General features: G+C 35.1%; 1 protein-coding gene across 3 annotated transcripts in view; it reads right to left on the reverse strand.

The window, feature by feature from the left end:
* ATP8A1 (ATPase phospholipid transporting 8A1) overlaps positions 1-12,281 on the reverse strand; it is a 218,155-nt gene that overhangs the window by 137,185 nt on the left and 68,689 nt on the right. For all 3 annotated transcript variants that reach the window (XM_058546980.1, XM_058546979.1, XM_058546981.1), the window contains 5 exons: positions 9,349-9,460; positions 7,813-7,978; positions 6,433-6,560; positions 3,462-3,539; positions 2,438-2,526 (listed from right to left, as the gene is read on the reverse strand). In XM_058546980.1, coding sequence (XP_058402963.1) covers positions 2,438-2,526; positions 3,462-3,539; positions 6,433-6,560; positions 7,813-7,978; positions 9,349-9,460 — 573 coding nt within the window. The remainder of the gene's footprint in view (positions 1-2,437; positions 2,527-3,461; positions 3,540-6,432; positions 6,561-7,812; positions 7,979-9,348; positions 9,461-12,281) is intronic.

Below are 12,281 nucleotides of genomic sequence, written 5' to 3' on the forward strand. Positions count from 1 at the left end.
ATGTTATTTCCCTGTCTGGGTTCCTATAAAGCAAGAGTGCCCCGAGGAAATTCCCACAGAAAGGTGGGTGACGGTAATTACTTTTTCCTGTGGAGTCTGGCGAGATTAAGAACAGTGGTGTGTCTCCTATTGTAAACATGTGAACAGTGCGAAGTCTCCTGGTTTCCCCAAAGCCTTCATATATCAACAGCTCTCTACAACGCTGACATTCCAATTGTGCATCAGGATGCTTGGGGGTGGGGACTGGGTTGATAAAAACTCCATCAGGGTTAAGGATCCTAAAAGCACATATATAACCAGTACATGAATGACTATTGGAAGCAGCTTAACAACTAGCTTCACTCAACAAGGATTCTGGTATTCTCAAACACACAACACATCATCCGAAGAAGAAACATATTTCTGTTTATATAGTTAAAATTTGCAAGCAAAGGAACACCTGTTTTTTATTTCTAAATCTGTTAAAATTTATGCCTGGAAAAGAACCTTCGAGATCATCTGGTCTCACCATCCTTATTTTAAGGGGTTTGGAACATTTGAAAGGAATTGTCTAGGGTCACATGGCAAATTAGTGACAGAGCTAGGACTAGAACTCATGCCTTATGACTGCATCTCAATATTAAGAAATGTTATTTTCCTAAGAGGAAGTCTGTTTCACTGGAAACTTAATCTAAATGATGACAATACTTAACTCCTAATACTACTTTAATATCTACCAGTCTCAAACCCACTCTAGCAAAACACGGTTGTTAATGACAATATCACCAATAGATACAAGAATACTGCTCTTGAGAACTACTGCTTGGAAGTGTTTAAGGACTTGTTCCAAGAATAAAAAACCTAATAAAAATGCAGAAGGAAAGTGAGGCTAGATCTCATTCCAGCTTTCTGTCCTGATAAGTTCACAACCAACAATTACTAATTTGAAGAACTTGATTATTCAATTGGAAACTGGACAAAATAATAAAAAGATGTCAATTATCAAACAGACTACTCTAAAAAGTAACACTTATGAATGCAGAATATGTGTAAAAACAATCATCACCATAAATCTGTCAGAAAGTATACTACAACAAACTCTAGAATCACAATAGGCCTTTCCTTCTCTGGGATAATTATGGGTGGAATATATAAGCACAAGATGTCAAAAAGTGCAGCTCTATCTCTCCTGCTCCAGCAGCTAACCAAACTAAGAGAGGCCTGTAGCAATGTGGGGAGGAGTGAGGAGAGCCCCTTTTGTCTAAGAGAATTAGGAGATCTCTAGATCAAGAGGAAAGATGCAAAATGTCATCCAGCTCTGGAAACGATAAGTATGCTTCTTACCTTAACAGCCTGTCTTTACAGTGTAAGAAGGCCATTCAATCAAATGTCTTTTTAGTTTCATTTACACACACAGTTTGAAGTCATTTTTAGTCACACTCTCTGCTAACCCAAAGAACAAAAATATCTGCCTCCCTCTATTTCTCTTTGTAGACTCTGTGTATAGGAGTAAACATATGCGTTTAGAATTTTTTTACCAAATGGTTATTTATTTATAATTTTAACTAAGGCATTTTCAAAATTCAATACACTATTTTTATACTGGCTTACTGCTTGGAGACAGAGTGTGAGTGAGGAAGAGTGGGTACAAGCCAGAAAACCCAAAGCAAGTGTCTTTGCTTGTGTGGTTAAGAGACTGACATGTACCAGTCTCATTTGTAGATAAAGATGGTTGGAAAATTTGATAATAGGCCAATGTCAATCAACCAGGAAGTGTTTCACCTTTTGATAGTGTCTTTTTAGGAAATATAAAAACTAATTTTCTCATATTACCCTATAAAGTATTTAAAAAGAAGGTTTTTCAACAGTTTAGGCAAGCATACCTGAAAGTAAGAAATAAATGGGTGCTCAATAAGCACATTCTAAATGACAATAAGAGTCTGATAAAAGTTTTTGATGATATTCATTATCCCCCAGATTTAGGAGTTTCATGCCCCTACCTCCTTCCCGACATCAGAAATTTAGATTGCTCTGTGACTGCAAAGAAGAGAGATGATAAAAGAAAAAACAAATCAAAGGGATAACTATCAGAGAAACAATTTTAACTTGAAACCTGCCAAGGACAGGCTGCATGTTCTTACCACATGTAAGCTGCACTCTAACTTTATGGCACCGTAGAGGGAAGTATACATGTACCTTATTACCAGAGTCAGACAGCAACCTTCGGCAACTCTAAACACTGAAATGTTATTGGGCAGAGCCCCACCTCATAGGTAATTCCAAATGAAAAATAATACCAAACTATAAAACACAAAACGTATACGGATGCTGAAATTAATACAGTTGCTTCTAGATTAAAAAAAAACAAAACTCCCCTGATAAGAATTCCCAAAATGTACCAAACTGTTAGCACTAATTAAATGTGTATTTCACATTCTAATCAAAGGGAAAAACTCACCCATAAGCAACTCCAGCTATGGTGCACTTCTTAAACTGCATTACATTGCATGTCAGAGTACCAGTTTTGTCAGAAAATATGTATTTTACCTAAAAAAAAGTTTAAAATTTCTTATTAAAATTTCAGAGGTCTTTTTAAGCCAGTCTTGTATAGATGGAAAAAAAAAAAACATTATTCTATTTATTAATTTTATTACATTGTAGGGGCACAATGAATACTATTAGCTGACTACTTTCTGCACAATTATTAAGAAATGTGTTTTTTTTTTAGTATTTTAGCAACGAATCATTTTATATGAACACTAAAGACTATCAAAATATTAGAATAACTACAGTCATATAGAAATCTGCCTTAACATGGTCTGAATTTCCACTAGAAAGTGCCACTCCTGCTACTTAACATTTATAGAGCACTAAACATCTATTAGCATCTCTCACCATAACAATCAATCATAGAATTGGTGATAGCTTGTGCTTAAAATTAACTTCATACAACATCTGAATTGGTAAGAAAAAGGATAATTCTGGCTTAAATATTAGTTGAAAAGTAATAGTTAGCAAAAGGCAACGGTACAAAAAAAACATACTTTCTCAGCTAGTATGTATAAATGTATAAATATACACAAATATGTGAATATAGCATGAATTATAAATCTATAAATCTAAAATTCCTGTTTGCTATTATACTTCGACTTACACAACTTCATTGACCAACTTTAACTTTTCCTTCCTTTCTGGTCAAAAGCTAGGAAAAATTCTAATAGTGGGAGTTTATAATTAAAAAATAGCCAAGACTTTACATACTAATCAGATTATATACTGAAGGATAGCCCTCAGTGCAATACCTTAATCTGAGAGCAAAATATGCTTTAAATGATGTTTTAAAACTTCATTTACTTATTTATGCCAATTATTCAAAAAATGGAAAATTAGGAGCTGTCAATTCATCTGAAATCGCCACATACTGCAGAAATTACACCAAATCTGAGTTCCAATTCAACATATCGACAAGAAATTTAGTTTACCTGGCCAAGTTCCTCATTCAGATTAGATGTTCGAGCCATAGCAGCAGTGTCTGTGGGTTCATAATGCATGTCGAGATCCTTTAAAAAAAAAGAAAAAGAAATCATTGAATACAGCTGGTAACAAGAGATTCAGTGCAATTTTATTTAACTAGGGAGCTATCTACGTAATCACTCCCATCTCTTGCCATTCCTATATCATTTCAGTTGATTTCCCTGAAAAGTACTCAGTATAGAATACAGCATATCGTATTTCACAGTAACGGCAGTGTGGTAGTTAGAACATGTCTCTGGAATCAGGCAATCTTGCATTATTATCATTCCACCATTTCCTAGATATGTGACCTATTATAAGGATTAAATAAGATAACGTATGTAAAGTGCTTCCTACTGTGTCTGACACAACATAAGTGCTTAATGCGAACTAAGATAGCATTTAAACACTGCTCAAATAATTAAGACTCTAAACCTCTGGAAAAATCACCTAAGTGATTCTATCTTGTACTTTTTTGGCCAAGTTTCTTCCACTGTTCATACTTGAAAGCAAAATGAGTGCACTTCTCAAAACCCAAACAAAAATGTATAGTTCTTGTACCAATTTGTACTTGCTTTGCACTCAGAAATTATGAGTTTTGACTATTAATCCTATAAAAATTAATATTTCCTATAGTAGAACATTTTATTGACAAGTGTAGGGGAACAGAATTTGCCACCCCAAAATGCATCTCTTTGGCTTGAGATTATTTTGGGCTGATTATTTTCAAGAAATGAAAAGACTCAGGAAGAAACTTTGACCTTCCCTATAACTGCCTGAAAGAAGTTAAGACAGAAGGTCTGTTCCAGGAAGGCATTATCATCATAGATAATTAAAGCATAATATATACTAGGTGTGGTAGATAGAGAGTAACCTAGCAAGGCCTGTTTGATCAAAGTCCTCTCTGTTTCATTGTCTCTAGACGGCCCCAACAAACAAACACTTGTTTACCAAACGTTAACTCTCTTCATCTTCCTGTAAATTGCTACCTTTCCCTTTGAAGGCCCAGACCCCTGGCCCCTTCTCCTTAGTCCAGTAGGATATATATACCTCATTTTTGCCTGATCGCCTGGAATTTTTCATGCTTATGTGAATTCCCTGTGTGCATGTATTAAATTGGACTTTCTCCTGTTAAACTGCCTTATGTCATTTTAATTATTCGACCAGCCATAAGAACGAAAAGGGGAAGAGGGCAGAATTTTCCCCTCCCCAACACAAGCCAGGGTTTACTGACTTTCACAAGTCAAATGAAAAGGGCAAATTTGATCTCTCCCACATCTGTATTTCTGACTGATCAGTAGCAGTTCTAGAATAGGCTGTTGAGTTAGCATGTTTTAAGAGGAATAGTAAACAACTGGGCAATGTTCAGAGAGGAGTGATTGGAATGGGGATTAAGTTGAGAATCATGTCAAATGAAGAAGAGAATGAGATAGAGGATATTTAGTTAGTGAGGAAAAGATATGATAGAAGAATAGGCATGATAGCCGACTTCAAATATTTTGCAAGGCTATCATTTGGAAACAAGAGTAGACATTTTCATAAAAGACATAAAAGATCTATTGGACAGAACCAGACTCAAAGGGAAGCATTTACTAATCTCATTTCCACAAAAGTAAGAAGTTGGCTGGTAAGGGAAGATCTATCACAAATGTTATAAACTCTCTCTATATTAGAGAGGTGGTTGAAAAGCCTAAGTCTGCTGGGGTCATCCAATGCTAAAATTATATGATTATTTGAAGCAAATATTATTTTTGAAAATCCAAATAAAAAATGATAAAGTGACTGACTAGGTATTTGATTTTCACAATGAGTTACCTTATTATTTCAATAAGTGGGAAACCTTCAATAAGTTTTAATTGTATTTATATAAATTTCATTATTCAATTTTTCAGCAATTTATCTCCTACAATGAAATGAGCTATGCCTGCAGCTCATTTTAGATTTTTAAATAATACTGATCTTTTATCAATGAATTAAGAGATTGATGGTTGAGGTGGATCCTTTACCATGGGAAGATAATGAGTAGTTGCAAAAGTAGCATCAGTTATGTTTTCAAAAACCCTAATATTGTTCATATTGAAAGACTTTTAAATGATTTAAAAATAAACATCAAAATACCAAAATTCCTTAAAATAAAAGAAAAATTAAACTTTCTGGCAGATTAGGTCTAAAGATTTATTTAATTTACATAAATACACTAATCTTAACTTTGGTAAAAATAAAATTGAGGCAGAGTAACATATTTTATAAACAAAACATTTAGGAAACAGATGTCCAGCATGTTTTTCCAAGATTAAAAAAAAAATTTAAGACAAAAAAATTAAGAAGAAAAATTCAAGTACAGCTGAAATTGTTTGCAGCATGGAAAAATAAACTATATAGATGTATAAAGTATGATAGCCTGGTTGTTACAGTAGTGACTATACTATAATTTCTATAGTGGTCAATTGTTTAGGAAGTGGTCTGCTATATCATGAGATTCTTTTGATCTATATGACCACTGTGAGATGCAGGTAAAGCATGTTTTTATCATTCCAGTATGTGTGGCCAAGAAAATAAGTCTCAAAAAATTCAAGTGGCCTAGCAAAGTTCACACAGCTAGTAAATTATAGAAGTAAAACTACAATCCAGATATTTTAACTCTAAACCCCATGGTTCTCCTTTTCCCCAAGACCACTAGGTAACCCAAAAGAGGTTTCCTGAACTACAGGCCTATTTTCCCCAAGATGTCTGGTCTGCAAATTTGCATGATTTTGAGATGAGAGAGTTTGTTATAATTATACTAGGCTCAAGAATATTTTGAAATGTCATCTTGTAGCCTATAAAAGGTAAGGTATAATTAAGACTTTTTTTTTTTCCTGAGAGATCAAAAGACCCTATCAGGAAAAAAGACAAAATGTATGTTTAGAGTGAGGAAAAACAATAATAGTTCATATTTACCCAATTTATGAAGTATGCTTGAGTAAATTTCACCACTTCTAATGTAACCAACAAGCTGATAGGAATGAGATTGTTGAAAAGAATGATGAAGGTCAAGAAATTCAGTCCAAAATTATTAGCACCACCATCTGTTGGGGGAGGATGGAAGAAAGTCATTTGCCTATTTCATTTGCATTGATCAGAACTTTAGCATAACAAGATTTTCCATATTATATGGCATATCTAGGTAATTTGGGAGGAACACTGTGCTGATAACATATCCTTATTCTCAAATACATTCTTTAAGATGGAATAGCATTATTTGTGTTCAATATGTCGTTAATCCTATTGAGAACTGCATAATGGTACTAAAGAGTGAAAGTACTATCAAGTATTTCAAATCCTGTTCCAAACAGGAAGTTTAAAGATATCAGGGATAGGACTGAGGGTTTATAAATGTAATATCTCAATTGGGTAGAATCACTTTTACATAAATTCTTGAAAAGCATTTCCAATTTAAAGCATGCTTTAAAAGCAAACAAACAAAACAACAGTAGCAAAAACAACGGAGAGCTGAACTCAGGGTAAATTCAGGCCTGAGTAAATTATACTCCTCCTCTTCAATAATGAAAATAAGACAGTGATCTCAGATACACTGTAAAGCTTATGAAGAAACAAATTAATGGGAGTTGTAACAGTTCTAATGTTGAAATGGCAAATCAACGACTGTAAGAAAACCTGGAATAGCTGCAAAGTGAAATCAGTATAATAAAAAACTGAAAAAATCAATTTTGCTATAAGATTTTACTACAATTTGTTTTCACATTTTTGGAAATTAAGTATTTACTGGTTGAGTACTCATCAAAAGGCAACACAAACTTACTTCCCAGAAACATTCAAGGGTGATACATTAATCCCACAATAGTAAAAGGATAAATGCTCTAAAAGGAAATTATTTAATATATCTTTCCCTAAGACAGGATGACCATTAACAGAGAATTCACTTCATTCATGAGTTCAAATGAAAGTACACTCAATTTAAACATTTTTAAAGCACGTAAACTATTTTTTAGTGCTTTAAATATACTCAATCTGCTTTCTTTACCAAATAGTTATCTATTTACTGGTGTCAAAATGTTATAAAAAATAAATAACATTAATAAAATAACATTTTATACTACTATGGAACGCTCATTTTATTTTTAATGATTCTGAAACTTTAGAGATTCTAGCATTTTACTTACTTTTACTGGAAATTGCATTGAAAACTAAAGATTAAATGCCAGGTTATCTTGGCAACGAGGTTTTCTTTTTAGAAATAATAGGAAATTCCAACATAAACTGTGAAACAAATTCATGTTTTAATGAAAGAAAAATGTCAATAAGCACTTCAATGCTTACAGTTTAGATTGAGATACCAGTCTCTTCCAGAATGCCTTCGATTCCAAATGGCTGAGCCCACAGAACAGATAAGAGACATGGCAATTAAGATACAAAATAAAATCAGAATTTGTACGTTTGTAATCCGTTCCACATTTGAGAGTTTAAGTGGTGGACTTGTTGAATTCTGTAAAAAGAAACAAGATGAGCAATAAAAAACATGTACAAATGATTTAGTAATGAGTATCTAGTATTTTGATGAGGATAACAAAGTAAGTCACAACTCAATCTAGACATGGAAATCTACACATGAAATCTACACATGAAAATTATACAGAAAATAATCACAGATGTAATAACTGTCATAAGTCAACCACCTCTTTTTCTAAAGGCCACTATACCACCCAGCCCTTTTTTAGAGGACGTAAAACAATAATAAGAAGAGAAGGAAATATCCCTTTTGTAGACACAGCTCTTGCATTGTAGCAGGTAAGATGAATAATGCATTACTTGACTACTTAAGCAAAGAGGGTAGACTAGAAGCATCTATCATCTCAGCTCAGGAAGACAGGCAGAGAAGGCGGCCTATGCACCCACAGCCAGAGACCTGGAAATTCCAAAGTATGAAGGCAACATTTAAAGGATCTCTGGCAACACTGAAAGGATCTCTGGTTTCCAGAGTTTTGGTGGCACTGAGTAATTGTTTTACTGAACATAGCAGCAATCTAAGTAGTCCTAGCTATAAAGAACAACAGAGGCACGTTTCCTCAGCAGTATTTAATGATAAAAAATGATCACGCTAGAGCAAGGCGTCCACAGGACAGAAAATTAAACCTGTCGTAATCAATACGGAATGATTTATAGAATTTATAGAACAGTAAGGGGGTGGAATCATTAATAGCAGTCCTGCTCGCCTGTTGATAACATCTTCATGCCTTTACAATATACAAAGTTATCAGCCCTTAAAGCAGATTTTCATTTAATACCTTAAAACTGAGTTTCCTACACCCATCTAACCTCGGAACACTGATGGTATTATAATGCAGAGAGGAGTATCCACAGGCATGTGTAAACTACAAGTGCCAGGATTAAAGTTGATTAAAAACGGTCTAACATAAAAATACTGTGAAAAAATGGTCAACATGTGACTCAAGTTGTTCTTTTAATTTTATGAAAAAATGAAAATAAGTTCTAAAATTTGATCATCATATTAAAATAAAATTATAAGACAAATACTTTAATGCAGGGCACTCATCGTTACAGACAACTTGTATCAATCACTGTAATGGTTAGTAAATGCTGCCAATGGATCAACACACAAAATCATTGAGAGTTCATGCATTGGGTGACCTCTGGGGAAACTTTCCAGGATTCTTGTGTGCAGTGAGCCATTTCACAGTTTCACTCACTGAAGAACAAGATTCTAGATGTACAGAATGGGGCTCAGGAATCTGTGACAGATGGACTGCTATATTTGGGACTACTGCACCGAGAACTACACATAGCACATTTTCAAAAGACTTTGGTCCAAAAGGTTTTCATAGATAAAAATCCCACCTGCATCAGTTTGGTGTCATGTCCAGTGTAGACAACTATTCCATGAACCCACTGTGTATTTCTCAACTGAGCTCCTCGAAGAAGAATCTGATCTGCTCCCAGGGGAACAGTGCTATGACAGATTATGTTGACATTAGAAACGACATTTTCTAAAATGCTTAAGAATTCTACAGCAACTACATAGTTCCAAAAAAGGTTCTGTTATTAAAATAACCCTTCTTAAATTTACTTTATTTTTAGAAAAGTAATTTTCTTACCAATAAGAATAATTTTCTTACACAAGGACCGCTGGAGGGAAGGGTTTCAGTGGCTTCTCCTTAACACCAAACCTGCCATTTCCTACAACTTCACTGTCCAAAATAGTAGGCAATGTTTTGAAATTCAGAGGCTATTTCTCAAACCTATTTAAGACTTTTCCTGATTTAGTGAGTCTGTTTAGGTTTCTGAGGTGTTTGGAAGTGGTGAGGTTAGGGGATCTGATCCCCTTCTCCCACCTTTCTTTAAATTAAAAATGGCTTTGTGCATAATAAAGGTTCAAAAAAATACAAGGTAAGATAAATACATCTCACCATATACTTGGATTGCCATCCCTACCCTCCAGTGCAAAGTCCTATATTTAAAATCTCTAGGGCTTTCATTTTATTGTCTTTGAAGATCAGTTCTCCAAGAACTGTGAATAAATTTCCCATAAATGGTAAGCATCTAACAAATCGTAAACACTCCTTTGAAATGACAGCAAATTGAGAGTATCCGTTCCATATAACTGAAACCACATTTTTCATGAATAAGGGTCAAGTTGGGTCTTTTGTGGGTTTAGGTTGTTGGTTGATACAATCTCACACAAAGATGTCAGAAGGGTACAAGCTATCACAGATGTAGTGGGATTCTCGATGGAAATGTACTACACAAAATATAATGGCTCAAGTATTTCTATCACCATGTCTTCATTTTAATAAGAAAAAGGGCAAAAAAGAAAAGTCACATAAAAAGAAAAATACATTGAAAAAAACTTCTGGAAAAAGAAGGAAACAATTTCCCCAAGAAAGGTCTGCAGGGAACACAGTAGGGACACAGGGAACACACAACTTCTTTGTCAGTGGAGGCAAAGTGAGACGGAAGCTTTCATTTCTGGTGGGCGTCTATGGTCCAGTAGGCTTCTAAGGCCAGGAGCAGCTTGGGCCTTGGACCTTCTTTCAGAACTACACAAATGTCACTGGCTCAGGTAAAAATCAATCCAGATGAGGGGGTAATAACAGCACCTGAAGCCTTCCATTTAAATGACTAAATCCTTAGGCAACAGTGTATTCTAATTTAGAAAAAGAACATACAGCAACTATAACTCATTCTTCATGCACAATAGTATGGCTTTAGGACCCTTTTGGATGGGAACCTGTCTTGTGTATGGCATCTGCTAGACTATGCTCTGGGGCACATATGTGCCAACTGCTCCTTATGTATCAATGGGGTGTAATACAGCAACTGTCACCTCAGCATTTGTGGTGTGGATTGATTAGAATTAGGTACAAACTCTTTAAAAGCAAAACATACTAGTTTTCAATTATAAGGACTCAATAGGAGTTAGTTCTTATTAGTTTTTATCAGAGTTGAAATTCCAAAGTTTCTGGCATTAGACAATGACCCTCATCCTTAAAGCAATCAAGGCATGCTCATCCCAACAAAGGAACTCCAAAAGTTCTGGATAATCCTTGTAAAAGTCAAATGAGCTACAAATACAAAGGTATTGAAAATCTGTTTCCACTTTCACATAAATTAAAGCATACTGCATAAATTCTATCTGTACAATAAATTTTGGCACCATCATACAAAGTTTCTCCTTCACTGCATGAATCTGCTTGGCACCGATTTGATGGGGAATTGATAAGAAATGGAAACTGGCCAGTTAGGAATGTCAGACTATAGAAACATTACTTGTATAAATGGCCAAATATATCATTAGTCTATACCCATATGTTCACGGAAAGAGCACTGTACAAATTTTACAACATATAATTACTTCAAAAATTACGGGAAAGTTTTTGATGGATCTGAATGAGGACGACAGTTCAGGGTATACTTCAAATGTCCTTGAGAATGCAAAATATTGTAATAGTGCAATTACAAAATAATGAAAGCACGGATAATGTCTCAGGCTGGTGGGTTGAACTAGTACATTTAGTTGGCCTCTACAAATGCAAAGTAGAGGAGGCGGGAAAGAAGGGAGGCAAAGACCAGAGGAAAAAGAAGGGAGGTAGGAAACATCTCAAGTTGCCACCAGGTCTCATCTCTTTTTCTCCCCTTTGCAATTAAACTCCTTGACAAAGTTGTCTATACTTGCTATTTTCAACTCCTTCCGTTATCTCAAACTCACTTTCATGAGGCTCCACCTGTTCTAATCAAGTCAAGGATAACCACTTGCTAAGTCCAACTATTAATTCTCAGCTTCATTGTACTTGACCATCAGCAACATCTGATCCATTTCAGTCACTCCCTCTGCCTTGATACAGTTTCTTCACTCTCTTCTGGTTTCCCTCTTACCAAGTTGATCCCAGTCTCTTCTGCTGATCCCAGCTCTTTTTCCAACCCTAATGTTGGAGAGTCTTGGGACAGTCCTTGGGGCTCTTTGCCTTTCTATCTATACCCTTTCACCGTCGATGATTTCTTTCAGGCCCATGGCTTTAAATATCTATGCTAACTACTCCCAAATATATTTCACGAACCCAGATCTCTACTCCAAACTCCAGGTTTATATATTTAACTGCCTCCTTGACATCTGTTTGGACATCATAAATTTACTAAGTCCAAAACATAATTGCTGCTATTCCCCCTCAAAACCCTCCATGGCTCCCCATTTCACTTAGAATAACACCCTTACAACGGCCTAGAAAGCCTTGCATGGTCTCTCAGCCCTTCTATAACTCTCTTCTTTGGTCACT

The sequence above is a fragment of the Diceros bicornis genome, chromosome 8 (genome assembly GCF_020826845.1).
Source record: "Diceros bicornis minor isolate mBicDic1 chromosome 8, mDicBic1.mat.cur, whole genome shotgun sequence".
In the NCBI taxonomy this organism is placed as follows: Eukaryota; Metazoa; Chordata; class Mammalia; order Perissodactyla; family Rhinocerotidae; genus Diceros; species Diceros bicornis.